The following is a 26278-nucleotide window of genomic DNA, read 5'->3' as shown; positions in this document are numbered from 1 at the left end:
CTCAAGGAGAAATGTACGGAACACAGCCTAGCCATGGACATCCACAAAACAACATGCAAAAGAAGCCCCTCCATCTCATGCAAGAGCCAACTTAACGTCCACCTGAGCTCCATGCATGTCTACAGAATTTCATGCAAATCAAGCTAACTCAAAATCCTATGCAAGAGAATTCTTATATGTTGTTCACAAAGAAAGACTCTTCACAAGATCCTCTCAATCAAGATCCTACAAAAAGGAAAGTGATAACACAAGATCCTTAGGTATAAATTTGTTTTTGGAACATAAGACATACAAAATTCCAAACCCAAAAATATTTTGAAACTTTTCATTCAAATAGAATTGGCCTTAATCATGCCTTGCACTTAATTCTATGCACTGAAAAATGACATGATTGATCAACCTATATATGGCTTGATCAATCATTACATAGGCAACAAACCTTAATATACAGGCGTGATAAGATAACCTATATAGGTATGATCAATCAACCAGAATGATTACATGTTATTTTATAAATTTTGATCGATTAACCTTTGTAGGCATGATCAATTAACCAAAATGCTACTGGCATGAGTTATAAAAAATGATTGTTCAACCTTTATAAAGCATGATCAATCAATTGAAGAACTGCCAAGCTAGTGTAAAATGGATGAATTGAACAACTCTAGACGCATGATCAATTTTTTAATTATTTATTAATTTCTCACAAGTTTAAATCTATCTTAGTTTTTAACAAAAAAATCAGTGCAACTATCTTATAAGGTTAATTTTAATTATTTTATTATTATATAATTAATTAATTAATTATTATTTTTATTTTAAAATTATTTGTTAATTTATCTCAATATGTATTGTAAATATTAATACCACAAAATAGCTTAGTGTATACTAATTAAATAGTAGTTACTTAATTTAAATTTTTATTGATATTATATTTAATACTTATTAGAGGTATATATTATATGATGTTAATGTGATATTAATATAACTTATAATATTAATGGGGTTGACACCTTGATGTAATCAGTTTGTAACCACCTCGGCAAGTCCAGAATAGCCTCCTGCAATATGAGTTTTACAGTGTAGTTAAGCTTTGGAGTAGGAAATATCTCTTTTCCGCAGAGAGGATCCATGCATTTTAGTGCCAGACCAGAGAGAAAAAAACAAATCCTCGGCCCCAGATTTGCAGAGAGAGAATGGTGCCTGAATCCTCTTGTCATCTCTACTCAACTGATCAAACTAGTTATTATTTCTCTTTACGCAGACATTTTTACAGACAACGGCAACCCCTAACCAGACTCCATTATTGCACTGCAGAACACACACACTGACCTCAAGACACGACTGCTGACTCTCTCCCTCTCTTTCCTTTTCTCTATATGATTCTATCTCCTCTACCTGTCATTCCCTTCGACCGTTATTAACGTTTATTTTTTCTTACAGACACTGATTCTGAGACTGGGTATCCATGAGTTTTCCTTCGCTGATCAGCGGCACCTCATATAGGTGACTGAAAGCGGGTACTGGAAGCTGTTGGCGTACTCAAAGGAGAGACTCCCGCCGGGACCGAGGGGTGCGCCGTCGTTCACGAGGCAGTCGTTGTAGCCCAGTCGCCGGAAAACCCTCGGATTGATGAGCCGGACGGAGCTGAACCAGCCACAGCTGAAATGGATGTCGGACATGGTGCACCCAACGCAGGCGTTGAGGATTTGAACGGTGTATGTGGGGATGCCGTTCGGAAGGGGGCCTGTGTCCCCCTGGTAGACGGAGATGTCGTCCTTGGAGCACGTCACGCCGATCCGGTTACTGTCTCCGCCGTCTACTTGAAACGAAAACCAGCAGAAATGATCAGCACTGAACAAATTCCAGAATTTTAAGGTGATTTTCATGGGATTCGGCTTTGATCCATGTTGCAGACGCCACGGTTTCTTCTCAAAATGAACAATTCCGATTCCTTACGATGAATATTTTGTCGCAAGCAGATCGGAAATTGACGTATAACATACAGTACCAGGTGAGCTTACCAGCTTGAAGAAGCTTGCGCACAGACGTAAAATTGTTTTTCTCTGGAAGAGTGCTGGAGCTCTCGGCATCAAGTCTTCTTGCATGAACCATCTCTGTATGGCAAGAAAGTACTGCAAAGGTAACCAAAACCAGGTGGTATCAGATACGTAACAAAGCAAACAAAGAAGACGAAGGATTGAGCTCAAGCTGCAGCTTTCGTTTTCTCCTTTCTCGTAATCTATTGAAAAAATAAAGTAAAACAAAAATGAGTGCACTAGTCTACCCACCGTATATAAAAGCGAATGCCACCGACACAATCCCAAGCTTGCGAAACCCATCCATGGCAGAGCCGCAGAAGTACCAAAACCCTCTCGACAAACCTAACCTACAGATATAAAAAGAAAACGAGTTCAGATTCAGACACGAAATAGTTTTCCAAAAAGTTTGAAAAGGCCTTATGCAGTGTGAACGATAGAGAGAAAAGGCGCGCAGACAAACGAGAGCAGAAGGGGGGAAAAGGGGGGGGATCATGGTAAGGCTTTAAATATCGTTCTCAGTTTTTCAATGTGCAAGAAGATTCGACTGAAGGTACAAGAACAGATTGGAACATCCGTACTCGAGAGGGAAAGTTAAGGAAGAGAAGAGAGAAGAGAAGACAGAAAAGAAACTGACGAGAATGGCGTCGGAAGTCTCCGTCTGTCACTGACGCCGGCGAGACTACCTGAGTGCAAAGACGGTGACGGTTTGAAGTTTGAAAACTAACCGCTATTTATACGCGGAGTTTAACGTTGGACCAACCCCCAAAAACCCAACATTTTGAAACATATTACGACATTGCCATCCTTGGTAGGGCATCCGTCATCACGGTTTTGATTAACTTGTATACCTATAGTAATCAATATAATTAATGCAAATAAAGAGTATAATATCTTTATTTACGTAATTAATTAATATTTAAAAAATTGTTATAATTATTTTAAAAAAAATATTTCGATGATAGGAAGAGAATGGCAGTTTTAGTAAATAAGAAGGAATCAAGGAGGACAAAAGAAAGCATATTCGGTTTGCATTAACGCGCCTGGGGAGAGTATCAGCGTCAAGTCGGAAAGCGCGGGCCGAGGCAAGAAGAGTGGACCGACACGGGACGGCTGCGGCCCAAACATTCTTAAACGTCCCCATCGCATTTATATCCAAATCCCCAATTTCCACCGCTCCTCGGAATTCCAAACCCGAGATTCCACTTTTCCCCCCTACTTAAATGCCATCAGGTTTAATCCTCCTTAAGAATTTTCTGGAATCGTGATTACCCATTAGCGTGGGTGGGTTGCAGCCACAAAAAAGCCGCCAGAATTAAGAGTTTTACCCGGCTTTTCAGCGGCGCCATTTACTAACCTGTCCCCCCTCCGGGCATTCAAGTCCAAAGCAACGCCGCCCGAGGCGGCAGTGCCTTGCCACACGTGTTGGCCTGTCCCCCTTCCTTTGGATGGAAAGGAGTGAACCTGGACCGGCTCCTTGGTCGGTTCATCGGTTCTCTCATTCATTTATTGGACTGGGTTTGATGCTCTGGCTCTGCTGGTTCTTCTAGGCCTGCTGAGTTAACTGACTGTGACCTAGACTTGGGGCCTTTACCTAAATGAATATGAGCACAGAATCCCAACCCTTTATCTAAGAAGTAGGACTGAGAATAATTTTCTAAGAAGGAGAAACAAAATGTAAGCCATCAAGAAGAGAGTTTATATTTACAGAATAGAAAGGATAATTTTGAGAATCAACTGGGTTCTTGGAGACAGTCTTTAACTCTTTTAACTAACCTATACAGATTCTGTTAAAGATGCCCTAGATTTTAATGCTAGACCACACTGCACGAGAAGCCCTACCAGAGAAAATAAAATAAAAACTAACCAAATGGATCCCTATCTTCTGGCTGCTGCCTGTGAGCCTGTCACCTGCAGAGCAAAGATACAGAAACAAATTCCTCTCCAAGAAGAGATTCCTAGACCAGGATATCTTAGACTTCCTAATCAGTTACTGAGGCCATCTAGAAAGAAAATACTATAACATACATATTTTATCATTTGTACTGAACTAAGTTGGTTGCAATGAAGTGAAAGAAAGCTCACACAGCAGGCTTTAATGGATGCACATACAAAGAAGAAGAATCATACAATGAAGACTTTGAAATAATCGAGTTATAAGTTTCTATGTTATAGTATTACAAATTTATGAGTATGATCACTGTAGGAGATCCTTAAAAATGATCCAACCACCTATGAGCTCTCATCGCCTAGATCTCCCCACCGGACGTTATGCTTTGCAGCAAGGTAATGGGCACCCACTGGTCCTCTGCTACCGTAGGGATAAAGCTCCGGTGCAATCTTCTTCTCTTCTAACTCCTTCAGCACAGGTGAGAAGATGGACCATGCAGCATCAAGCTCATCACTTCTGATAAATAGACGGCGTTCTCCAGCTATGGCATCGAGAAGCAACCGCTCATAAGCGTCAGGTATTTCTCTTGGATACCTTCACAATAAAATGAATACTTATACTGTGCCCAATGAACTTTGAGAAACTCAAGGTGGTTTATGAGAAACAGATAAAAGCTTATGTACTCCCTTCTCTAGTCCAAACACCATTGACATTGCATAAATAGACATTTTGGAATACCAAAGTTACTCAAAAGATGGTCCACAAGGATATGTGGTGACAAATTTGTACCTGAACCTGATGACCCTCACATTCATGGAATTTCTACGCATAACATACCCCCAAAAAATAGGAAGATGGACCATAATAAGATGATTTTTTCAAACATGAAATGTTGTGCCCTAAATTGGATTAAGGATAATGGTTCCTTCGAGGTGGCCACCTCGTGAGTAACTTCATTTTGTTTAGTAGTATGAGATCAAGATCAATGTTCAACTATTTATTGCTCTTGGGAACACTGATACAGAAACAAGTCTCTATAACTTTTTTAATGTCAACACAAAATTGCAGTAAGTCTCTGTGCTGACACTGACAACTGATGGCATACTTTAGAAGAAACCAGAAATTGACATAGAAAAGTAACTGTCTAGCTCACATATTGCTTGGGGGTAGGGGGGTGTAAAGGATCTTCCAGGGCCACGTACTTGAGCAAGCAATTCATTTTCAAAAACATACAGATACTGAGAAGTTTGTTACCTGGCTGAATAGAGTAAATTCAAATTGCTCCTGTCGAGTCTCATGCCAAGCCCTGGGATCTTATTGTTGATCTTAAGATATATGGCTTCATCAGGCTGTACTCTAATTACAAGCTCATTAGTTGCTTTGTCCAAATCGCACCCAAAATTCCTCTTGTACAAGTTACCAGGAACATGCCGGAACTGGACACGAATTTCTGCACTGAATTCCCAACACAGGTATTATTATATTAGCTCATATAGAGGCATCAGATTATCCAAAAACAAAACTCTATAAATATGACAATATTCTCCAATTACTCTTTTCCTTCTATGAATGTCAAATGAGCCATGCAGTTAACTCAGGTTTTAGGTTCTCAACAGAAAGGTGTCATTTCAATGGTGTCTTTAAATACCAACCTCAAGTGGGTGCAGAACGATTTATTGTGAAGATGCTTTTTTTATTTTTTGAATGGCAATACTCTGGTAAGTTGCTTTTTTTTTAGTTGAAATGCATAACTGATTTTGTAAGATATCTAATATTAAAAAGTATTTGTAATATGCTTATATAAAGATTGTCATAAGTTCTCAATGACTATTTGAGGATTTAACTATATATTTTTTTGAACTTTTAGTTTACCCATTTATACATTTATCTTCTGGTAATTGTGGTACAGAGAGAATGACAAACTACGCCGAAACCATTCTAAATGAAACAGTAACAAAAATATGTCTGTGATAATCTGAATATGTAACAGAACACCCTTTGCTCTGATCATACTCATACAGTTATTCACCCTATGGAGCTCTCTAGGTTAATAGGGAATTTCGGGTCCCACTTTTTAAAAACAATTTGGTAAATAATTCAAAGATTGAAATATGGCTATCTCTCTTAAAACTGACAGTCATGTTAGGGCATAGCTGGAACAAAGACAAACTTATGGCATGAAATTAAGCCTAGCTTAAGGATTCAATTGAAAATTACCATAACAAAATCATTCTTTTTCATGTGAGTTTTCTTTTTCTGCCCTATAAAGGAAGGGAACATTATCTTCAATATATTAGCACCAGCACTAATAAGATGGACTTAGATAGCAGCTACTGCTCGGGTACAGAAGAGAGAAGGAGGGATTCAACTAGCTGATCTAAACATAGTTTGCTAAAAAGTTATGATGCCTCGATGAGTATCCACTCTAATATTCATTAAAAATAAACTCTAAAAGGTACCTACCGTCTAGTATGGAGGGCTTTGCCCGCTTTCATCAAGAAAGGTACCCCATCCCATCTTGCATTGTCAATGAAAAGAGCAGCTGCTGCAAAAGTTGCAGTGAGACTGTCCTTTGATACAGTTGGATCATCTGTATATGCAGGACAAACCTTGTCACCTTTTGTGTGGCCTTTATATTGTCCAGTTATTACGTCATCTAGCTGGAGTGGCCGCATTGCCCTCAAGACCTTGACCTAGCATAGATAAGAGCACACCACACATTAGAAATCTGATTTGGCTGTCAATGATAAGAATGATATAGGAACTAACCTTTTCATTTCTAATGTCCTCTCCATCTAAAGTAACAGGGGTCTCCATTGCAAATAGAGCTAATATTTGAAGAAGATGGTTTTGCATTATATCACGGATGATTCCATAGCTATCGAAGTATCTGTGCATGAGAAGGAAACAAATAAAGACTCCACTCACTACCACAAAGAATTTCATCAGATTTCTTATACTAGTAAGAACAGCCCCCAGGTTGATCATTCAGATAGTCATTCTGCTGCTTACACATCAATGGAATAGGAAAGAGTGTTCATTATATTAACTGATGGAAACAGGGATCCAGACACAAGCACTTAGTATTGCACCCAAACCACCTAGAAAGGATATAACTATGGAAAAGAATATCTTTTAACTAACCCGCCACGACCTTCTGTTCCAAAATCTTCAGAGAATATTAGTTGTACATTCCTGATATACTGTCTGGACCAAAGGGGTTCAAAAACTAGGTTGGAGAAGCGAAGCACAGAAAGATTCTCAACTAGCTCCTTGCCTAAGTAATGGTCAATCCTACAAAAGATGACCAACAACATTCAGAGAATGAGGAATATTGAAATAGAAAGCAAAACAACAAATAGGGATTTGGTTTACCGAAAAATTTGGTCCTCTGTTAGGTACTGCTTCAGGCATCTTGTCAGCTCTCCTGATGACTCTGAGTCTCGACCAAATGGCTTTTCAACAATGACCCTAGTCCAGCCAACAGGAGAAGAAGCACAGCGACTAGCACATCTTACTGCATCTACAAATATATTTGGTGGAATTGACAAGTAAAATAACCTATTTGGCACTCTCCCAACCTGAAAAGAGTTCCAAGAAATTAAAATGATAGTCGGCAAGGTGGTGAAACAGATACAGGTCAATGGTTAAGATGTCAAAATCATCCAATCATAGTATGTCAGAAAGAATATTTTGTTTTTGAGAACAAAGTCAGAAATAATGTTGTCTTTGCTTATCCTTGCAAGTGGAAGCATGAACTCATCAATGCACATATACAGCACAAAGTAAATGGCCCATCTTCAAATTATCAGATAAATGAAGCTCGATCCAGATGTCTAATTGTCTCAAATAAAAACAAAATGCAATGATACAACAACTCAACACTTATCATTGGCAGTGTAACTTCACAATGGATGAGACATGGTGAAGGCCAAAAATAAAAAAAACAGACATCCAAAAATTTATTTATAAGGTTTCCTTCATACCTGTTCTCAGATTGAAAAAGACTAGGGCAAGAAGTATATTACGCCAAAACATCAGTCTTCAGTGGGAAGTGTGCCAAGAGTCACTCACCTTATACCCCTATTGATATCATAGTTTGATTTAGTCCATTTTTACCAATTTATTATTCTTTTTTTAACTTTGAATCAAATGTATAAATAGAAAACAATAAAAACAAATGAAAGGAGAAAAGTTACAAGGTCATCATTCTGAATAATAAAGAATAAATTATTAGAAAAACTAAAGATGAAGGAAAAGAGGAAAGCTTCCTGCTATGGACTTTTCTTTAGTTAGAGGATCAACTATTGACTTAATGCCTCAAATCACATGAAATCAAAAACATATTGATGCTCCTTATGGTATGTGATCTTCAGAAACAGCATCAAAACATCAGCAGTACTAACATATCACCTTCTTTGAGGATGGGAAAGAAAGTGCTAACAGAACTTCCGTTTTAATCCAAGTGTAATTGGAGTCAACACTCAAGGAGAAAATTGGGAAGCAAGCAATAGGCAGCATCAAATAATAAACAAGTTTTATGGCATGAACATCACTAAGTAAATCCGGCCAAGTGCCGACTGATACTATTGTGAAGTCCTAATAACATTCAAATGACTGTGCATTTGAAAACTGACACAAACCATTTTTGGCACCTCTCATGTCTTGCATTTTTAGAATTAAGCTCATGATCCCAACCACATGAAGAAACAGACAAAAAAAGGGATTATGAGGGGTGTCTCCAAATGGAGACTAAAGTAGTTTATGCACCTTTCTTATTAGAGATTCAGCTAATAAGAATATTGCCCAGAGAATGTTAAATCTATTTAACATCTTCAACCTCCACAATCTGTCAAGCATAATATGATATAATAAATGCTTTAATCTGAGTGAGAATTGATGCACACCATTTTTAAAGAAAAAGAACGGGTATAGATTGAATCCAATGCAGTCAGGTAGGCAAACACAAAAAAATTTAAGATTTATCTTGACCGAAACAAACTGCATGAAAGCATAAACCAGAATTAATTTGAAGTAAACATTTGAAGTAAGAGAATTAATTTCAGTTCATTACCTCTTTTTCCTTCAGCTTTTGGTCTAATTCTGAAAAGTTGTCCTCAGAGTTATACAGACCAGAATGGTAGAAACATCTCTGCAGGAACTGCTCCATCTTGTCACCGCAGTTTTCCCTGTAAGTGGAGAAAAGCTAATAATATGATCATCATCTCAAACTGCATAGCCATATGCAACAAAATACTGACAATACGGCACTATAGTTCCACAAAAGTTCATTCCAGAACTTCGAGGATAAATTCTGATATATACCACTGTCTTAAAGCCAAATGCTCTATGCACTCCAGCCATCAAATTCAAAGACCAAGAGAAACAGAATCATGTACCATTGTTTTTGTGACACAAGTATATACCAAATGCCATCTGGATAAATGTACAAAAGTGTAGTGACACAAATGATATCATAAAAAATACCTCTTGTCAATTCGGCAAGTCAAGGTTTGGCAGATCATATTCCGCAGTTCCACATCAGTCAATTTGCTCCTTGCGTAGCCAAAAATTGTAAAATGCTGCACAATAACACCATAAATTACATTAAGAGATTGAACTGCAGGATTGGAGAACACAATAGAGAGTGAGGAATCCAACCTGAGGCAACCAGTCCTCATAAAAAAGAGCAAAAAGTGCAGGAAAGATCTTTTTCTTTGCAAGGTCACCGGAAGCTCCAACTACAGTAATACTGATGGTGGATTGCTTCTTTTCTGGCTCCGAGAAGAGAAGGTTCCCATGTTCTGACAGATTTGCAAAAGATTTCTGCAGTGGAAAATTGTGGGATTCACCTACAGAGAAAAACCATTCCACACGCCAAGAAGAATCAGTTAAGATGCAACATCAAGAGAAAATTGGATAAAAAAGAGAGGAACTCCGCCCAGCCATGACAAATTCGAGAGAACGTAATGTTGGCCTTCCCGGCAACCCTACTTCTGGATCCCAGTGCTGTTAAATAAAACGTAGAATCAATTGAAGAAAACAAGGAAAAACTCCCAGAGAGAAATGAGCTGGAACATTCAGCTACTAAAACATATGAAACCCCTCCAGAGACATTCAAGGAGGGAATAACGATGGGCAACAAGATCAATTTGGGAGGAAAAACAGTGGAGCAAAGGTTACACTCCATCAACTGAGAGCAGGGCTATATTCATGGACAGAAAAATGATCACAAAATGGTGAGTCATACATAATTGTCTAAAGCAAAAAGTACCCATTCGAGGAAATAACCTTGTGAATGAATAAAATATTCCAAATGCCCATTCCAGAATCCAGATACGTGAATTGAAGAAGAAATACCCATTTGAGAAAAGTGAAGCAAATGAACCATGTTAACCTTAAACAGTAAAAAGAACAAGTAGACATTTGTACAAAAATGCCGAGAAAGGAAACCTACCATCTCCCACGGAAGTGGTGTCCAGTGGGGAACCATTTGAAGATTTTACACCAAACTGTCTCCTCGATCGGGCACTCCAGTTTACGCGAGGTGACCAGGTAACAGAGATGGTGCTCCTCACGGGAACAGGCAATCTCCATGTCATTTGATATTTATCATGAACGAAAGATGGAAAGAAGCCGTGAGAAGAGCAGCTGAAACAAGATTTAGCCATCGGAATCCAGTTCGCTACAGAGTTACAATGTCGGATTCCTGTTACACAGAGATATCTGTGCAGCAGAAAGAAATTCTTAAGAACTTAGAATCACAACAGAAGAGGGAGAAGAGGAGAGAGATTTTGAAGAGTGAGCAGACAAATCTGCTCAATAAACAAAGAGATTGGTGGAATTTGCAGTGGCTTTTGAAGTGGGCCAAGAGACCACTGATCGAGAAAGAAAGCGAAGAGACTCCAATAACTCGGGATTGGAGGAGATTGAGGGACGGTTAATTTAGTTATAACTTGTAAGCTCAGATTTTTTCTTCTCTTGATTTCATGTGAAGCTTTTTTTAAAGATAAACACAATCTTGAAAATCTTGGCATCCACTGTAATTCAGCTATCTTTTTATAAAAAGAAAATAGAAACTTATCAAATATTTTATAAAATATCACCCATCATCAGGCGTTGAGATTTCTGATTCTGTCTCATGAAAATGCCGCTCGAGAAACCAGAATACCAATTAGATTTTTTTATTCTGTCTCTGCTCCAGAGACCAAAATACCAATTAATCTTTCTTTGTAGAACAACTGGTGGTCAGCATGGCATTATACGAAATTACTATGGCTTCATACTTAGTTGAGACAAGAGGTTTCCTGGGTCTATCCCACCATGACACTGAATCCAAGCTATTCATACAAGTGGTCTCAAAAAATCTCCTGAGCATGACGAAAGTAAAGTGAAAGCTCTTCTCTTTATACCTTTCTTCCTCTCTCCACCTCTTTTGATTATCAAACCATTGTTAAGACACAATTCCTTTACCTCTTTTATAGGGATATTAATTTACATCTCGACTTTGTATTTAATGTTTATGAAATAGAATAAATAAATAAAATTATCGTAAACTTAACTCGATTAACCGAAAGAAAATAGACAAGGGTTATTCGTACGTGATTAATCGATTACTAGTTTTTTTTATTTTAGTGAATATATGTTTGAGATAAAACTATGGTTCAAGTTTTTTTAGTTATTTTTTAATAATATTTTAAGAATTTTGTTATATATTGAGATGATATTATTTGTAGATTTTTACGTATATTAGGGTTTTGTTATCTATTAGGACGAAAGTTTAAGTTATTTTTGTTATTATTCTATTTATTTGCCTTGTCATTGGTTCCATTATTCTATAAATAAGAAGATAATACCATATAGAACAACTTATTCTATATACTAATGTACCATATATCGATATATCATGTGTAAATCGAATAGTTGAGTCCTCCCACTTGACTCGGGTCGAGTTTGGCTACAAAACTTGTATATCCTAGTTTAAATTGTCCAATTTGACTTAAAATGTTAATTTACCTTTAATATCAATTTATGTTTTCAATTAGGTAATTTTCAAATACTTCCCTCATAGATGTCACAATTCTAAATATAATAATTTAAACTATTATAATACTCAACCTGGTCACTAACCTAGGGTAACTAAGTCCAACCTAGTTGAACCAAAATTGTTGTCATCTTAATAACTATAAATAAGAAAACATCAATAGTGATACATCAATGAGAAGTGGGATCGGATCAATCTTGGTAGCTCCAATAGTGACTTGGGTTCATTCTATAGATAGAGATAAAGAAGATGATAAGAGAAGTTGAGATCATTTCAACTTGTAACTCTACAGTTATGTACACTTGTAACTCTACAATCATGTAAATCCTCTTATCATTCTGTACTTATAAATAGTTGTATCAATGAAAGTAATATATCGGGAAATTATTCTGTTATCTATTTCTATACAATCACTGTTAAAGCAAGAGAGAAATCAACAACAAGGCCATCAAGATTTGACAGCGGTTAGCCGCCTATAAGAGTGGACGGAACCACTCTGACACCCACCCCGCCCATTCTTGACCGCCGCCTCTCACGGGATTCGAACACGGGACGTGGCATGCCTAACTCTGATATAATAACAGCGGCTAGCCAATACACCCAAAAGACTGATCTATTAGATACGGAAAACTACCACCTACAAGAGTGGACGGAACCATTATGACAGTTATATCTAGTCAATGTCTTCCAAGGATCAATTTATCCATAAGAAAGTAGATGTACAAAAGCTCAATGTTGCAAAGTGATAGGAGTTTCAATGGAAAGATCTTTAGAGCAACAAGAGTTCATCACAGAAGAATCTTCCCTACGAAGAAAAAGAAGAAGGGTTCTTCCCCTCTTTGAGTTGTGTGCTTAACCCAATGAGTTCACTGGTTGATCTGACCAACCCAACCTGGTCAGTTGAGTTTCAGCCCTACTCCAAGTTTTAGTATTACTTGACTTAGATAAAGTTTGGACTCAGGAGGAGGAAAGCCTGGGGTTGGTCCCTCGATCGTGTGGCTATTGAAGGGGGGATTCAAAAGTTAAGGGGAGGATGGTTCATATAGTAGATTGAATGGTTTAGCAATTGACATTTGCCTATTTGAAAAGTAGACAAAGACCTTATTACTATAGGGATTTGCTTAGAATGAACGAGAAGAACCCATTTTACCAAATACAATTGAATCAACTAGTCGAATCAAAACCCAAAAAGTCTCAAGTAATCCTCATCACTTCAACTCTAGTTAGTTTATATAACTCCAAACCTAAGTCAATCAAGTCTAATCTAATCCCTAGGGAGTTTAATGCATGGAAACGTTTATATGCCACTAGATCTATCTTGGTCTATTCCATCACCACCAACAGAAACCAAGGGTAATTTCATAATTTCACTACAACTAAAGCAAACCGAGATGTTATATATATAAGAGTGTCCTCCGCCTTCGCCCGGGCGACCTTCCTCTTCCTTCAAAGATGGAGAACAGCAAGCACGAGCTCCAGTCCCTGATCAAGCTCAAGAAATTGAGAAGAACCCTTCAAGTCCTTGCCCTCATCTCTCTCTCCATCGTCTCGTTGCTGTTTTCCGACCTGTCATGGCTGCCCAGCTCCCTTACTTCCATCGACATCTTTCTCTCTTCCTTTGTCTCTGGTTTCTTACAGGCTTACATGAACAAGACGGTGATTTTCCTCCTCTGTAATGGCATCCTTTTCATCGTCTCCGGTTTCCCCGGTTTTGTCATTTCCTCGAACAACTCCCTCCACGACGAAGTTCCCCATGTCCAATCGGAAACCCGTTTTCAGGAACCCAAAGTTTTGGCTCCCCAGAAGGAGACTACCGAAGAAACAGCTTGGCCAGTGGTGATCTTTTCTGCGGAGGAAGAAGGTGAGAATTTGGAAATGGGGAAAGAATTACAAATAATCATAGAATACAAACAAGAAGACAAAGACGAAGATGAAGAAGAAGAAGAGAAAGAGGAGATTCTGAATTTTGAAGAATCCGATGCAAGATTTGAAGATTTTATAAGAAGAATGAAGGAAGGCATGAGGATCGAAGAAAGACAACTTGTTATCATGATGTAGTCTTTGTTTCCATGGAAAAAAAAAAAAAATTTGTTTTTTTTTTGTTTTTCCACTGCTGGAGGTATGTCAAAACCAGAACAGACCTTGTATTAGTTTAAAAATCTAACAAATCTAATCTATAATGGTTCGCCCATTTCAATCCATTTGGCTGCCATCGCAATTCTCATTTCTGCATTGAAGATCAAGAGAACTGGAAACCATTACCACTCCAATTGTTTCCTCCTCTCTGAGCTGATACTATAAGAAATTACAGAGAAGAGAACCTTCCATTGCAGTACTTGGAGAGTCAAAGAAGAAGAATAAACAAATTAGACTACGAAGAACTGAAGACTTCCAAGTCTTAAAGCGTTCCTTTCCACAAAAGATCAAAACCAGAACAGACCTTGTATTAGTTTAAAAATTTAACAAATCTAATCTATAATGGTTCGCCCATTTCAGTCCATTTGGCTGCCATCGCAACTCTCATTTCTGCAGTGAAGATCAAGAAAACTGAAAACCATTACCACTCTCCTCTCTGAGCTGATACTATAAGAAATTACAGAGAAGAGAACCTTCCATTGCGGTACTTGGAGAGTCAAAGAAGAAGAATAAACAAATTAGACTACGAAGAACTGAAGACTTCCAAGTCTTCACAAAAGATCAGAAAAGATAAGAGAAAGCCCCTTTTCCCAATTGGAACCAACCATGACACTTCCAGCTTGACTTCGGGAACTCTCTTTCCGCAAGCCAATACTACCATTCAAACTAGGGGGAGGTTGGCATTACAGACCATTGACATGATGGGTGTGTCTGAATTTACCAAAAATGCCACCACCTTGCCTCTACAAGAACCTTATCATAAAATATCATCAATATGACACTATAATTTACTTAATCAAAAGTTCATGTTGCTTTAAGAACATTGAAACAACAAAAATGAACTAAAATCTTTGTCCTTTCATGGTGCCTACATTCATATGTGACCACATGGTAACATGTGCCTAATCCATTTCATTTCAAATTAATTTTATACTCTGGCCTAAACTTTTTTTTTTCTTTTCGATTTTGATTTTCATACGCAAGACATATGTAATATCCCCTATGAGACTTGACCTCAAGACCTTACACTAAAAATCCTTTGTATTTCCAACCCATTCGTCAAAGATAGTATACTGAAGTACAATTGAACGATATGAATATAAAATATTCTTCGAAAATCATAATTATAGTTCTATGTTAAAATTCTTCAAGTTTTGTAAATAGTATGAAGGAATTACATCGTATTGATTTTGAAAACCCTGGGCTCGTTCAATGATTTAGGGTAAATTTTTCGTCTTTGTTTTTAAAATAATTATGAGAAAATGTACCAAGTAAATACCATGTAGTATTAGAAGATTTATTTCCCTTCAAATGCAATATTAAATCATAGTATAAGAACAAGGGCTTTTTATGCTCAATGGAACCTGGCATATACTTTATTAGGCACATAAATATGTGGCCATGGTCATGTCAAAGCACCAACTACTTTGGCAACGTTGCCAACCCCATATACCACTTAACTCAGCTGCCCTTGCCACCCTATAAACCAAACAACCCTTATCTTCCCCTGAATCACCTACCCATTTTCCTATAGTGGCTAAGCCCAACTCACCCACCTTCACTTTATCTACTTAAGAGTTAGAAATGACACTTCCCATGGTTTGTTACATATATCTAGTGAACAAAATTAGTTTGGATTTCTTCTGAATACTCAGTTTGACTCGTTCTGACTCAGCTAGAAAAATGGTGGGAGTTAATGGTGAATTACATTTTGTTGGGAATTTTGGTAGGATTCAGCCAGTCAAAGGGGGCAAGTTTCCTTCCAAAGGAGACAAGCCGATCCTCCGACCATCGACCGACCATTTATTGTGAAGAGGACTCTAGCTTCCTGTTCAAAAGGGCTTGTAGACGAACTGGATCATGTCTGGGACAGAATCGGAGAAAGAATTTTAACTTTAGCCATGTTAGAAGATTTTCCAACGATAGGTCAAGATTTGATTTGAGTGAAAGAAAGGGTAGAGACTGCTGGTTGAATGATTCTCAAATTTCGTATTGCAGACGTTGTTAACTCTGCTGATCACATGATTTCATGGCTCCCTTTTCACAGGATTCTGTGTTTGGTTCTTGCTGAATACCCTCTGCGCTTTCTATTGCGCTCAAGCTGTCGGCGATATGTCCGAAGACATAATGGCAGATACCAAAATCCACTCAGGCTGGCAGAGGATCGCACTGCTGGTTTGGGCATTGTATCGAACAGATTGGAGACAAGAAATATGTTGTCTGAAGTAAAGATTTGATGATAATTCTGTCAAATCCCAAACTTGATTTGCAGGAAACAGTTTTTTATTGGGTATCTCTAATTCTTGCAGCGGAATGGGCCAATGCTTTCTGCTATCGCTATTTGCGCACAAGCTGTTTGGCGAAATGTCCAAGCAGAGATAGACGGACGTCTAAAATTCAGGCTGGGAGCCCTTGGAATAAAAAAAAACACGGATTGCAGCGTGAAGAAGACGTCGGACAATGCTTGTTAGTACAGGAGGGCAAGTCAAGATGCTTTTCTGCAGATGACAATCGGAAGAAAGAAGGGTATGGGATGACGAACGCCGGAATTGACTTAAAGTGAAATGGAAAGGTGAATCACGTTTTAGGGTTAGTGTCCTCATTTCTTGTCTTAGTGCTAAAAATAAAAAATGTAACGGAAACAAGAGAACGCCTGACTTTTTATAATATACCTAAACTAATAATAAACTTAAACAAACATGGTTAATTTTATAATTAGTAATTTAATATAATATTAAAATGTATTAATATAATAAATAATTAAGTAGGGTATTTTATTAATAAATTAAGATTGATTGTAGTTTAGTTTAAATTAATACAATAATTATGAGTTAAAGTTAAATTGTTAATTTAATTAATTATAAAATATAGAATACTTAAACAAAAATATTTACTTTTATAATGTGTAGATACTTGATCAAATTCTTACATTAGCAATATCTTAATTATCACTCTTAAATTAGTAATTTAATATATTATTAACAATAATAAATATAGTAAATTAATTATGATGGTATTTTATTAATAACATAAGATAGATTTTATTATAGTATAAATTAATAATATAATTACGAAGTAAAATAAAATTATTAGTTTAATTAATTATAACAAATTAGGGAAAATCGAAAGGGGGGATTCAAGGGAAATTGAAGCCGAATGGGGAGATTTTTTTAGGGAAATCAAAGCCAAAAGAGGAAAATTGAAGCAGCTAAAAGGGGAAAGAAAGAAAGGATTTGAAACCGCGAAAGGGTTTAGCTTTGAGGGCACAACAACACGGCAAGATGGCGAGAGGAGGTAGCACGACATCACATCGAGACAGCAAAGGGCGAAAGACGAAAGCGATGAGGGTTGGGAAATAGAGTGTTGTGCGAGCGAGTGAAAATGAATGAACTGGGTGAATCCTCGGAATTCACTTTCACTCATTTTACATCAGAGCAAGCTTTTCCTCGTGTGCGTAAATTAACCTGATGATTTTGGGTAACAGATAGTGCAATCTAATTCATTTTCACTGTTCCTCGGGGTGCAATAAGAGGCCCGTAGGTAACACAATGTGGACGAGTTTATGTACACTGAAAAATAATTTCCAAAATGAGAAATATAACAAAAATAAGAAAAGGAATAACTTGTAATAATATACTTAAATAAAATATAATACCTAAACACCAAATAAATAAAGTAAAACAAACATAATTACTACACTAATAATTAATTTAATACATTATTAAAATATATTAATTAATTAAATTAGACATTATATTATTTAATTATTACAATTTATTGTACATTAATACAGTGATTATGTGAGCCTGTTCACATAATTAATTATAAAAAAAATAATGACAATAATGGTTTCATCTCTCAGTAGCTCTCCTTCTACCACAAAGCAGAGCTGAAAAAGGATTTTAGGATTGATGAACTCTCACGTCCACTCTCCGTCTGGGCAGATTATTTCGCTTTCTCCTCCACACGCAAAACATATATTCTGAATTTTGTGTGAACTTAACGGAAGGTCGAGTTCAGCTTCAAAGACGAGAAGGGGAGATGTGTTCCAGGAATCAACCAAGACTACTTCAGGAGGGTTGCTTGCTTGTGAGTTGTTTCTCGCATACACAAAAAACTGACTGCGTGGGAAAACTTTTTCCTGTCTCGTCAAACACCGGCAGGCACAAGTGCTAGTGACCATTTGATCGGATTTGGACAAAATTTGAAGTCACCGACGTAAGGCAAAGACGATCAAATCACTGTGCAGTAATGGGCAGATATGAAATCCAACAACGATTGAAAGACCCATTTATTAAGGACTTACTACTGTTTGCCTCTTGGTTTATTGCCGTTTCTGCTATTCAATGTTATGCGAAGGGATAATACAGCTCCAGACATGAAAGGGATGCGTGTTCGGAAATGACCCACAAGACGAGATGTTTATATTTAGGAACCAAATTTACCCTTCGTGTTGAGATAAACATGGAATTTTTTTAAAAAAAACTCGGATTTCATCAATGGAGACGAAACGGTTTTTTTTTTTTTTTTAACTTTTTTCGGTCTGCCGACATTGCATTACCGATGCTCATCTTCTCGGAAATTATGCGTGGTACTGAGAGCGGAGGGACAAACTTTCTTTTTCGGCAGGGTAAAAAGAAATTTTCGGACGGAGGCCGAGAGGGAGTAGAAAATGCCAGAGGAAGAAGGAGAGAGCGAGAGAAAAAGGAAAAAAAATTCCGGAGAGAGTGACGACGCGTCCGTCGGTTCATCCGGACGAATCGAAAAAACACTAAGGATTCCTGATTCCGGGAATACCTTGAGTGTCATCTTCGAATTCCTCTGATTCATTAATATGAATTGGAAATAATACGAGCAAACTTCATCTCCTGATTCATGTTAACTAACACACGATAGGAAGACACCGTCCTCCATCGTCTCTGTCGGCCATTCGATATGGAAAGCGAGATTAGAAGGAATTTCTACACTACAGAGGACCAACTTGCCTGCTCTTGTCCCCGTGACAGAGAGACCCCGCCTTCTGTGTCGTTTTACATATAACAGAACACAGACCGAAGGAATTTCTACAAAAATTCGCCAGCTTTCTTATTGAACCAGACCTGGTCAGGTGATGGGCTGTCCAATTTCTCAGATTACACCTAAACTCTTAAAAGTAGTGCCGCCTGATATTCCTTTTTAATGCTGATCCGAGCCGTTTTTCTTACTCTGAAGGATCAGACAGTTTCTTGGTGTTACTAACCATTGCGCCAAAAGGCCCATTCCAACACTTGGATCATCATTCACGGTTCTCGATCCGTCATCCCACTGCTTCACCTCCTTTCCCCCGGGAATTATTGCTCTGGAACAGGTATACTGATTTTCTGTGTCAATATAGATAAGAGTTAGGTATTTTGGTCATTCGACTTCTCTACTGACGGCAGAACTTCCAGGATTTTCTCAAATTGTTTCTAACAGAGACACTCAAGACAGAGGAACCAAGTTGTGGATAATAGCATCGGATCTCGGGCTTATGGACTCCATCTGAACTTCGTAAGAATCTCTTCCTTTATTTTCTTGTCATGTTTGGTTTCCTCCTCTTGAATCCAAGAATTTGGTCTTGCGTCCTGCTCGCCCTGAAATTTTTAGCTTCTTCAAGTAAATGCAACAATATGAAATAATTAGATCCATGAACAACGGCCGAAGGTTTACGGATTTTACCCGATCAACATTTGATCTCGTTTTTTCCCGTGTACAGTTCTATCACCTTTTTTCCCTCAGCTCTCATGAGAAGTTTCATTTTTTTCTGTCATCTCTCTTGCTCAAGGAAAACTTCAGCACAATTAATAGTAAATAGCATAACCAGATGACTTTGTTGAAATTAAGTCACCTACGAGCTGATTTTCACTAGTGCAAAAAAAAAAAAAATTGTGCGTAACTTGTCCGCTACAGAGTATGCTCGAATAATTTTCTCTCCTGCTCATCTGCCCATTTCAACAATTGCAGGTCCCTTAATGTGCTCTGACCCAGGATATGGCAAAAGTACCCTTGCTTTCAGGTTCTGTAGACCCTGCAAGCCCCTCAAAGCAGAAGCAGAAAACCTCCAACATGATGAGAAGGTATCGTCGGTGTAAAAGTGCTCCTCCAAAGGAGAACATCACTGTGGAGAAGAATCGAGGCGGCTTATCCTCCCTAGTTCCCCAAAACATACTACAGAAGCTCCATCCCTCTTTGAGGCAAGTGACTGTAGCCTTAGCCATGTATCTTGGACTAGGCACCCTCTGCTTCTACTTAGTGAGAAAACAAGTCAAAGGCCACAAAACAAATGGTGTCATTGATGCTGTATATTTCTGCATTGTAACAATGACCACAGTTGGATATGGAGACCTTGTTCCCAACAGTGTTGCAACAAAGCTTCTGGCTTGTGCTTTTGTGTTTAGTGGAATGGCACTTGTTGGAATGATTCTTAGTAAAGCAGCAGATTACCTTGTTGAAAAACAAGAATTATTATTTGTTAAGGCTGTGAACATTCGCCGGCAAGTGGGAGCCAGTGAGATTGACAAAGAACTGGAAACACACAGGAGGAAATATAAATTTCTGATGGTGACAATTGTTCTTGTCATTCTGATAGTTGTTGGGACAATATTTCTATTTGAGTTTGAGAAGCTGGACCTAGTTGACTCTTTTTATTGTGTCTGTTCCACAATTACAACATTGGGTTATGGGGATAAGAGCTTTTCAACTCAAGGAGGAAGAATATTTGCCATATTTTGGATACTGGCAAGTACTATTTTTGTAGCTCAGTTCTTTCTTTACATGGCAGAGATGAATACTGAAAAACGGCAGCAATCACTGGCCAAATGGGTTCTTACAAGACAGATGACAAGTGTAGATCTTGAAGCTGCTGATCTTGATGACGATGGAGTTGTCAGGTAAAGCAGTTGTCATCATAAAGTAGAGATATGGTTGATGGTTCTAAACATTTAATTTTAGCCTTTTTCCTTTAGTTGCAATACAAGGGATTGTTTGAGATATTGTTTCTTAGTGTGTTCTTGCATCTGCATCTGAATTCAGGTGTACTCAGCTGAAACTCCATTTTAGCTCACTTGACAAGAAACCAGGAAAGAAATTAGTTTTAATTTGTTGTATGGACAATTTGATTCATTATTTAGTTCTCTCACTCTTCATGCCCCTTCTATGGACAATTGGGAATCAATGAACAAGATTTGGCTGAAACGAGTCAACTCAATCATAAATAAAACACTCATCAGTCAACAAGTCTCTGTTTCTAACCAAATCAAGTATAGAGTCTCTGGGAATCAATCAGTTATCAAACTGGTTCAGCCTGTTGAGCATTTTTGTTTCATTTACTTCTGTTTGCTAATTCCATCCTAAATTCTGATCATGATATTTCTTCTGTTATTTCCTCAGTGCGGCAGAGTTTGTTGTATTTAAGCTCAAAGAGATGGGAAAGATTAGTCAAGAAGATATTGCACTTGTATTGGAGGAGTTTGATGGGCTAGATGTTGACCAATCTGGGACCTTAACAGCATCTGATATACTTCTGGCACAATCATCTTCAAGAGGAAGCTAAAATCTACTAATTTTTTTTTTTGTTTTCTTTGTCTACCTTCTTACTGATGAAAATAACTCTTTATTACCACTACTGATATCCCTGTGCAAATGCAGTTTAACCAGGGTTTGAATGTTCAACAATGTTCAGAAATGTTTAACAATGGCTCACTAAGCTACCAATCGGAAGCTTAAGAAAAGGTTAAAAGCATTCAGATAATCTTCTAAACACCAAACAATCAACTTTAAGGTAATTAATTAAGATTCCAACAGGTGGAATTCTTCTACATTTGTATTTGGCTAATCCCAGTAACAGAGTGACCTAATTGTTTATTCGATTTAAGTGTATTCTTCAAACTCAAACAAGTAAAAGGTAAAATTGCAAGAGAGGTTCTAGTTATAGCAAAAAACCTCATTGTTCGAGCCGTTTTATGACATCAATAAAAAGATTTTATATAGATAATTATATGTCAAAAGAGGATTAAGGGGTGAGAAGAAGAAGAAGAGTTGTGGAGAGAAAGTTTTAGGAGGAGAAGAGTGACGAATTTGGAGAAAAGAAACGCGAATTTGGAGATAAGAAAAGAAGAATAAGGTAATGGTAGGGATGGCATCGAACAGAGCCGATTCGTAAATAGGTTCATCTCGGCTCGGTTTGGTTTGAATAAACCCGATCTCGAACTGAATTCGAGATAGGGTTCTTGATTCTTTTAAGTAAACAAGCCAAACTTGAACGAGCGATGGTTCGTGAACTAGCTCGTTTACTTAAACCAGCATCTCTGAAATATGCCATGAGAAGACCCGCCTTTGGGGACTGGACGAAATGTGAGTCTCTAGGATAGCAGGTGTTCGCGATGAACTAAAAGGACGACATTCAACGCCATTTCAAATCTGCAATACCTCTTCAGTCTCGACTAATCCGAAACAACTATATGGCTTAGGCATCGTGTTTTGAACATAGGGCTTCTTCTAGGGCTTGAGAATCTATCATCATAGTCTTGGACTAGAATGGTAAGGAATACAATCGTCCTAAAATTGTTCATACACTTTGTAACCATTCGGACGACGATGATTGTCTTCAGCATCGGAGGATGAGTAACAAGGAGAAGCACCAACGATTATCTGCAAAATTGGATTTTACTTTGGAAGGGTCAATTCACAGGGAAGGACTCAGCCAAATCTCTTCTTACGTGCCCCGAGTCACCGGACTCGCGAGTCCCAATCCGACTGGGTTGATTGAGTCGAAAGTCTGAATAAAAAACCGTGTTTGGTAATCCATGTAATTATTTGTCGGTTGTTGCGGTGGTAAGCAACTGAAATTTGATTTTGGCGGGAGACCCGCTTAGCTTGCGTTGTGTGGGGTCCACCTCCATCATCTTCCCGAAGCCGACACTTTATAAACCGCGTAGCCGGGAGTCTGCATTCCTTTTGTTTCCCACATCTTTACGACTTGGGGCTTTTTCTAACGAACTGACGAAGCTAGACGAAGAAAGGTCACGATCTCCAAAAATCCAGCTCTGATTAATCTTCCTAAAGGTAACTCCGTTATCTGTGGTCAAAGTAGGGTGTTCTCGAAAGAGTTTTAATTTCTTTTATAGTGATTTTGGTTTCTTTCCCGCCATCTATACACATCTTTGCAAGGTGACCGGAAGCTCCAACTACTGTAATACTGATGGTGGATTGCTCGAAAGATTTGTGCAATGGAAAATTGTGGGATTGACCTACAGAGAAAAACCATTCGATACGCCAAGATGAATAAAACGTAGAATCAATTGAAGAAAACAAGGAAAAACTCCCAGAGAGAAATGGGCTGGAACATTCAGCTACTAAAACATATGAAACCCCTCCAGAAACATTCAGGGGGGAATAACAAACAATCTACTGGAAATATGTTTCAGAAACACGAGTTCTTATTAGTGGATGACCTAAGCGAGCAAGAAGAAATTAGTTGACTCTGATAAGGTTCCATGCCCAATTCAACCGATCAGTCTAGCATTTTTTCATGGGGAGAATTTGCTTAGAATGAATGAGAAGAACCCATTTTATCAAATCCAATTGAATCAACTAATCCAATCAAAACCCTAAAAGTCTTTAGTAATCATCATCACTTCAAGTTTAGTTAGATTATATAACTCCAAACCTAAATCATTTAGTGCTACAAACCAATCCCTCGGGAGTTTAATTCATGGAAACATCTTGGTCTATTCCATCAACCATCAGCCTTGGTTTTGGCAAAGCCAATTCCGTAATTTCACTTCAACTATAGCAAACAGGCACGTTGTTAATATATAAGAGTGTCCTCCGCCTTCTCCCGGTCACCTTTTTCTTCCTCCAAAGATGCAGAGCAGCAACCACGAGCTCCAGTCCCTGATCAAGCTCAAGAAATTTAGAAGAACCCTTGAAGTCCTTGCTCTCGTCTCAGCTGTTTTCCGACCTGTCATGGCTGCCCAGCTCCCTTACGTCCATCGACATCTTTCTCTCTTCCATTGTCTCAGGTTTCTTACAAGCTTACATGAACAAGACGGTGGTTTTCCTCCTCTGTAATGCCATCCTTTTCATCGTATCCTGTTGCCCCGGTTTCGTCTTTCCCTCGAACAACTCCCTCCACGACGAAGTTCCCCATGTTTTGGCTCCCCAGAAGGAGACGACCGAAGAAACAGCTTGGCCCGTGGTGAGCTTCTAGGCGAGGAAGAAGTGAGAATTTGGCAATGGGGGAAGAAGAACTGAAAGAATTACAAATAAACGTAGAAGACAAAGACGAAGACGATGAAGAAGAAGAAGATAAAGAGGGGATTCTCAATTCAGAATGATAGAAGGAAAGGAGAATGATAGAATACCAAAATCAATTGTGGATAGTTTTTCTCTCCTGGTTGAATCTGTTTACATGATGAGGTATTTATACATTGCAGAGTGTATTCTAGACCCTTCTGGAATACATGGTAGAGAATACAGTATTCTAGACTTTTCTAGGAATACATTACCCATTGACACCTTCTGGATTCTTCTGGAGGTGCTGCTGAGGTGTGGAAGTCTCTTTACTGCTGATACCCCCCGGCGAGCCCAGCAGGCCTGGCAGGACTGTGAGGCTCGATCTAAGTGTGCAAAACCTGGTGATGGATAGGGGCTTGGTGAAGACATCGGCGATCTGATCTTTACTGGAAAGGAAGGAAACTTGAAGAGTCTTGTTATGGACACGATCGCGAACAAAATGATAATCAATGTCGACATGTTTGGTTCGAGAATGCATCACAGGATTCACAGATAAGTAAGTGGCCCCCAGATTATCACAATAGAGAATGGGTGGCTGAGATAAGTAGATTCCCAATTCAGACAATAAGGATTGGACCCAAACTAGCTCACACGTAGCATGAGCCAAGGCCTTGTATTCAGCCTCCGTGCTGGACCGAGCGATAGTAGTTTGTTTTTTTGAACTCCAGCAGATGAGATTTGTGCCATAGAATAAACAATAGCCACTGGTAGATTTGCGGTCGTCGGGGCATCCTGCCCAGTCGGCATCAGAGAAGGCAGCCAAAACAGGGGCCGGAGAAGAAGTGAGAGTCAGACCATAATCCAGAGTCTGTTTCAAATACCATAAGATCCGTTTCACAGATTGCCAATGAGAAAGACAAGGAGCATGCATAAATTGACAGACACGATTGACTGAGAAGGCTAAATCAGGTCGAGTGAAGAGAAGATATTGGAGGCTGCCCACCACACTCCTGTACAGAGAAGGATCTTCCATAGATGTAGAATCAAAAGCAGAAAGTTTAGTGGAGGGAGACATAGGAGTGCCAACAGGATTACAATTAGTCATATTGGTCTTGTGCAGTAAATCAAGGATATATTTTCGTTGGGACAGAAAAATCCCATGCGGAGTTCTGTGACACTCAATACCCAGGAAATAATGAAGATCACCAAGATCTTTGACGGGAAAATCAACACTGAGCAATTGAACAAGTTGAGTAATGGTAAAGCTATCGGAGCCAGTAAGGAGAATGTCATCAACATAAACTAAGAGATACAAGACAATAGACTGATGGCGGTAGATGAATAAAGAAGTGTCAGATTTGGAGATGACAAAGCCAAATTCAAGGAGTTTGCTGCTCAAACGGGCATACCACGCACGAGGGGCCTATTTAAGGCCATAGAGAGCACGATTGAGCTTGCAGACATAAGTGGGAAATTGAGGGTGAACAAAGCCACTGGGCTGAGACATAAAGACCGTTTCATCCAACGTGCCATGAAGAAAAGCATTTTGAATATCTAATTGATGAACCGACCAACTGTTAGAGAGGGCAATGGAAAGAACTAACCTGATGGTTGTCGGTTTGACAACTGGACTGAAAGTTTCAGAATAGTCCAAACCCTCGAGCTGACTGTATCCCTTGGCAACAAGTCGCGCTTTCCGCCGCTCGACCGAGCCATTTGAGAGGTATTTTGTTTTGAAGATCCAGCGGCAGCCCACAACATGCTGAGAGGGGGAGGGAGGAACTAAGGTCCAGGTATTGTTGGAGAGAAGGGCTTCGAATTCGAGTTGCATCGCACGACGCCATTCTAGGTATTTTGAGGCTTCAGTGACAGAGGAGGGTTCATCGGGAGTGACACGGGATGTGAGGAGGGCTT

At 38.6% G+C, this 26278-nt stretch overlaps 4 protein-coding genes across 6 annotated transcripts; 2 read left to right on the top strand and 2 right to left on the bottom strand.

Annotated features, from left to right (window-relative positions):
* Window positions 1-1487: 1487 nt before the first annotated feature.
* Window positions 1488-3388, bottom strand: LOC137966351 (TPD1 protein homolog 1-like). The gene is made up of 4 exons (XM_068812937.1): window positions 3312-3388; window positions 2292-2389; window positions 2025-2135; window positions 1488-1819 (listed from the first exon to the last, which is right to left on the bottom strand). Exons 1-4 carry the CDS (start codon window positions 3386-3388, stop codon window positions 1488-1490), a joined length of 618 nt encoding a protein of 205 aa, XP_068669038.1.
* A 716-nt stretch (window positions 3389-4104) lies between these two features.
* On the bottom strand, window positions 4105-10869 carry LOC137965567 (glucose-6-phosphate 1-dehydrogenase 1, chloroplastic-like). Its single transcript, XM_068811834.1, has 10 exons — window positions 10388-10869; window positions 9592-9782; window positions 9418-9512; window positions 9005-9119; window positions 7306-7511; window positions 7075-7224; window positions 6700-6820; window positions 6394-6623; window positions 5185-5385; window positions 4105-4524 (listed from the first exon to the last, which is right to left on the bottom strand). The coding sequence occupies exons 1-10, from the start codon at window positions 10599-10601 to the stop codon at window positions 4272-4274; spliced, it is 1776 nt and encodes a 591-aa protein (XP_068667935.1). The 5' UTR covers window positions 10602-10869; the 3' UTR covers window positions 4105-4271.
* Window positions 10870-13426: 2557 nt separating this feature from the next.
* On the top strand, window positions 13427-14032 carry LOC137966349 (uncharacterized). The gene has a single exon (XM_068812936.1). It carries the CDS (start codon window positions 13427-13429, stop codon window positions 14030-14032), a length of 606 nt encoding a protein of 201 aa, XP_068669037.1.
* Window positions 14033-18751: 4719 nt separating this feature from the next.
* On the top strand, window positions 18752-21793 carry LOC137966143 (two-pore potassium channel 1-like). 3 transcript variants are annotated; one of them, XM_068812671.1, is made up of 5 exons: window positions 18752-19217; window positions 19328-19457; window positions 19540-19639; window positions 20093-21018; window positions 21518-21793. In XM_068812671.1, the coding sequence occupies exons 4-5, from the start codon at window positions 20120-20122 to the stop codon at window positions 21678-21680; spliced, it is 1062 nt and encodes a 353-aa protein (XP_068668772.1). In that variant the 5' UTR covers window positions 18752-19217; window positions 19328-19457; window positions 19540-19639; window positions 20093-20119; the 3' UTR covers window positions 21681-21793. The 3 variants fall into 3 exon arrangements, with proteins under 3 accessions (XP_068668772.1, XP_068668770.1, XP_068668771.1); XM_068812669.1 differs by having other exon boundaries at window positions 19322-19457; XM_068812670.1 differs by lacking the exon at window positions 18752-19217 and having other exon boundaries at window positions 19224-19457.
* Window positions 21794-26278: the final 4485 nt, after the last annotated feature.

Source organism: Aristolochia californica, unplaced genomic scaffold (assembly GCF_029961685.1).
Source record: "Aristolochia californica isolate CCGP_79_NKW_82.1479 unplaced genomic scaffold, dmAriCali1.0.hap1 SCAF_5, whole genome shotgun sequence".
Classification (NCBI taxonomy): domain Eukaryota; kingdom Viridiplantae; phylum Streptophyta; class Magnoliopsida; order Piperales; family Aristolochiaceae; genus Aristolochia; species Aristolochia californica.
The sequence above is the reverse complement of the archived record's forward strand: the minus strand, read 5'-3'. Positions and strand labels throughout refer to the sequence as shown.

Coding starts and splice junctions, on each gene's coding strand:
- LOC137966351 (XM_068812937.1), bottom strand. CDS start 3,388: ATGGCGCCGCTGAAAAGCCGGGTAAAACTCTTAATTCTGGCGGCTTTT. Junction 2,136..2,291: donor GGCATTCGCTTTTATATACG/GTGGGTAGACTA, acceptor TTACCTTTGCAG/TACTTTCTTGCCATACAGAG. Junction 1,820..2,024: donor GCGCAAGCTTCTTCAAGCTG/GTAAGCTCACCT, acceptor CGTTTCAAGTAG/ACGGCGGAGACAGTAACCGG.
- LOC137966143 (XM_068812671.1), top strand. CDS start 20,120: ATGGCAAAAGTACCCTTGCTTTCAGGTTCTGTAGACCCTGCAAGCCCC. Junction 21,019..21,517: donor GATGACGATGGAGTTGTCAG/GTAAAGCAGTTG, acceptor TTATTTCCTCAG/TGCGGCAGAGTTTGTTGTAT.
- LOC137965567 (XM_068811834.1), bottom strand. CDS start 10,601: ATGGCTAAATCTTGTTTCAGCTGCTCTTCTCACGGCTTCTTTCCATCT. Junction 7,512..9,004: donor AAAAGCTGAAGGAAAAAGAG/GTAATGAACTGA, acceptor AACTCTTTTCAG/GTTGGGAGAGTGCCAAATAG. Junction 5,386..6,393: donor AAAGCCCTCCATACTAGACG/GTAGGTACCTTT, acceptor TTGGGAATTCAG/TGCAGAAATTCGTGTCCAGT.
- LOC137966349 (XM_068812936.1), top strand. CDS start 13,427: ATGGAGAACAGCAAGCACGAGCTCCAGTCCCTGATCAAGCTCAAGAAA.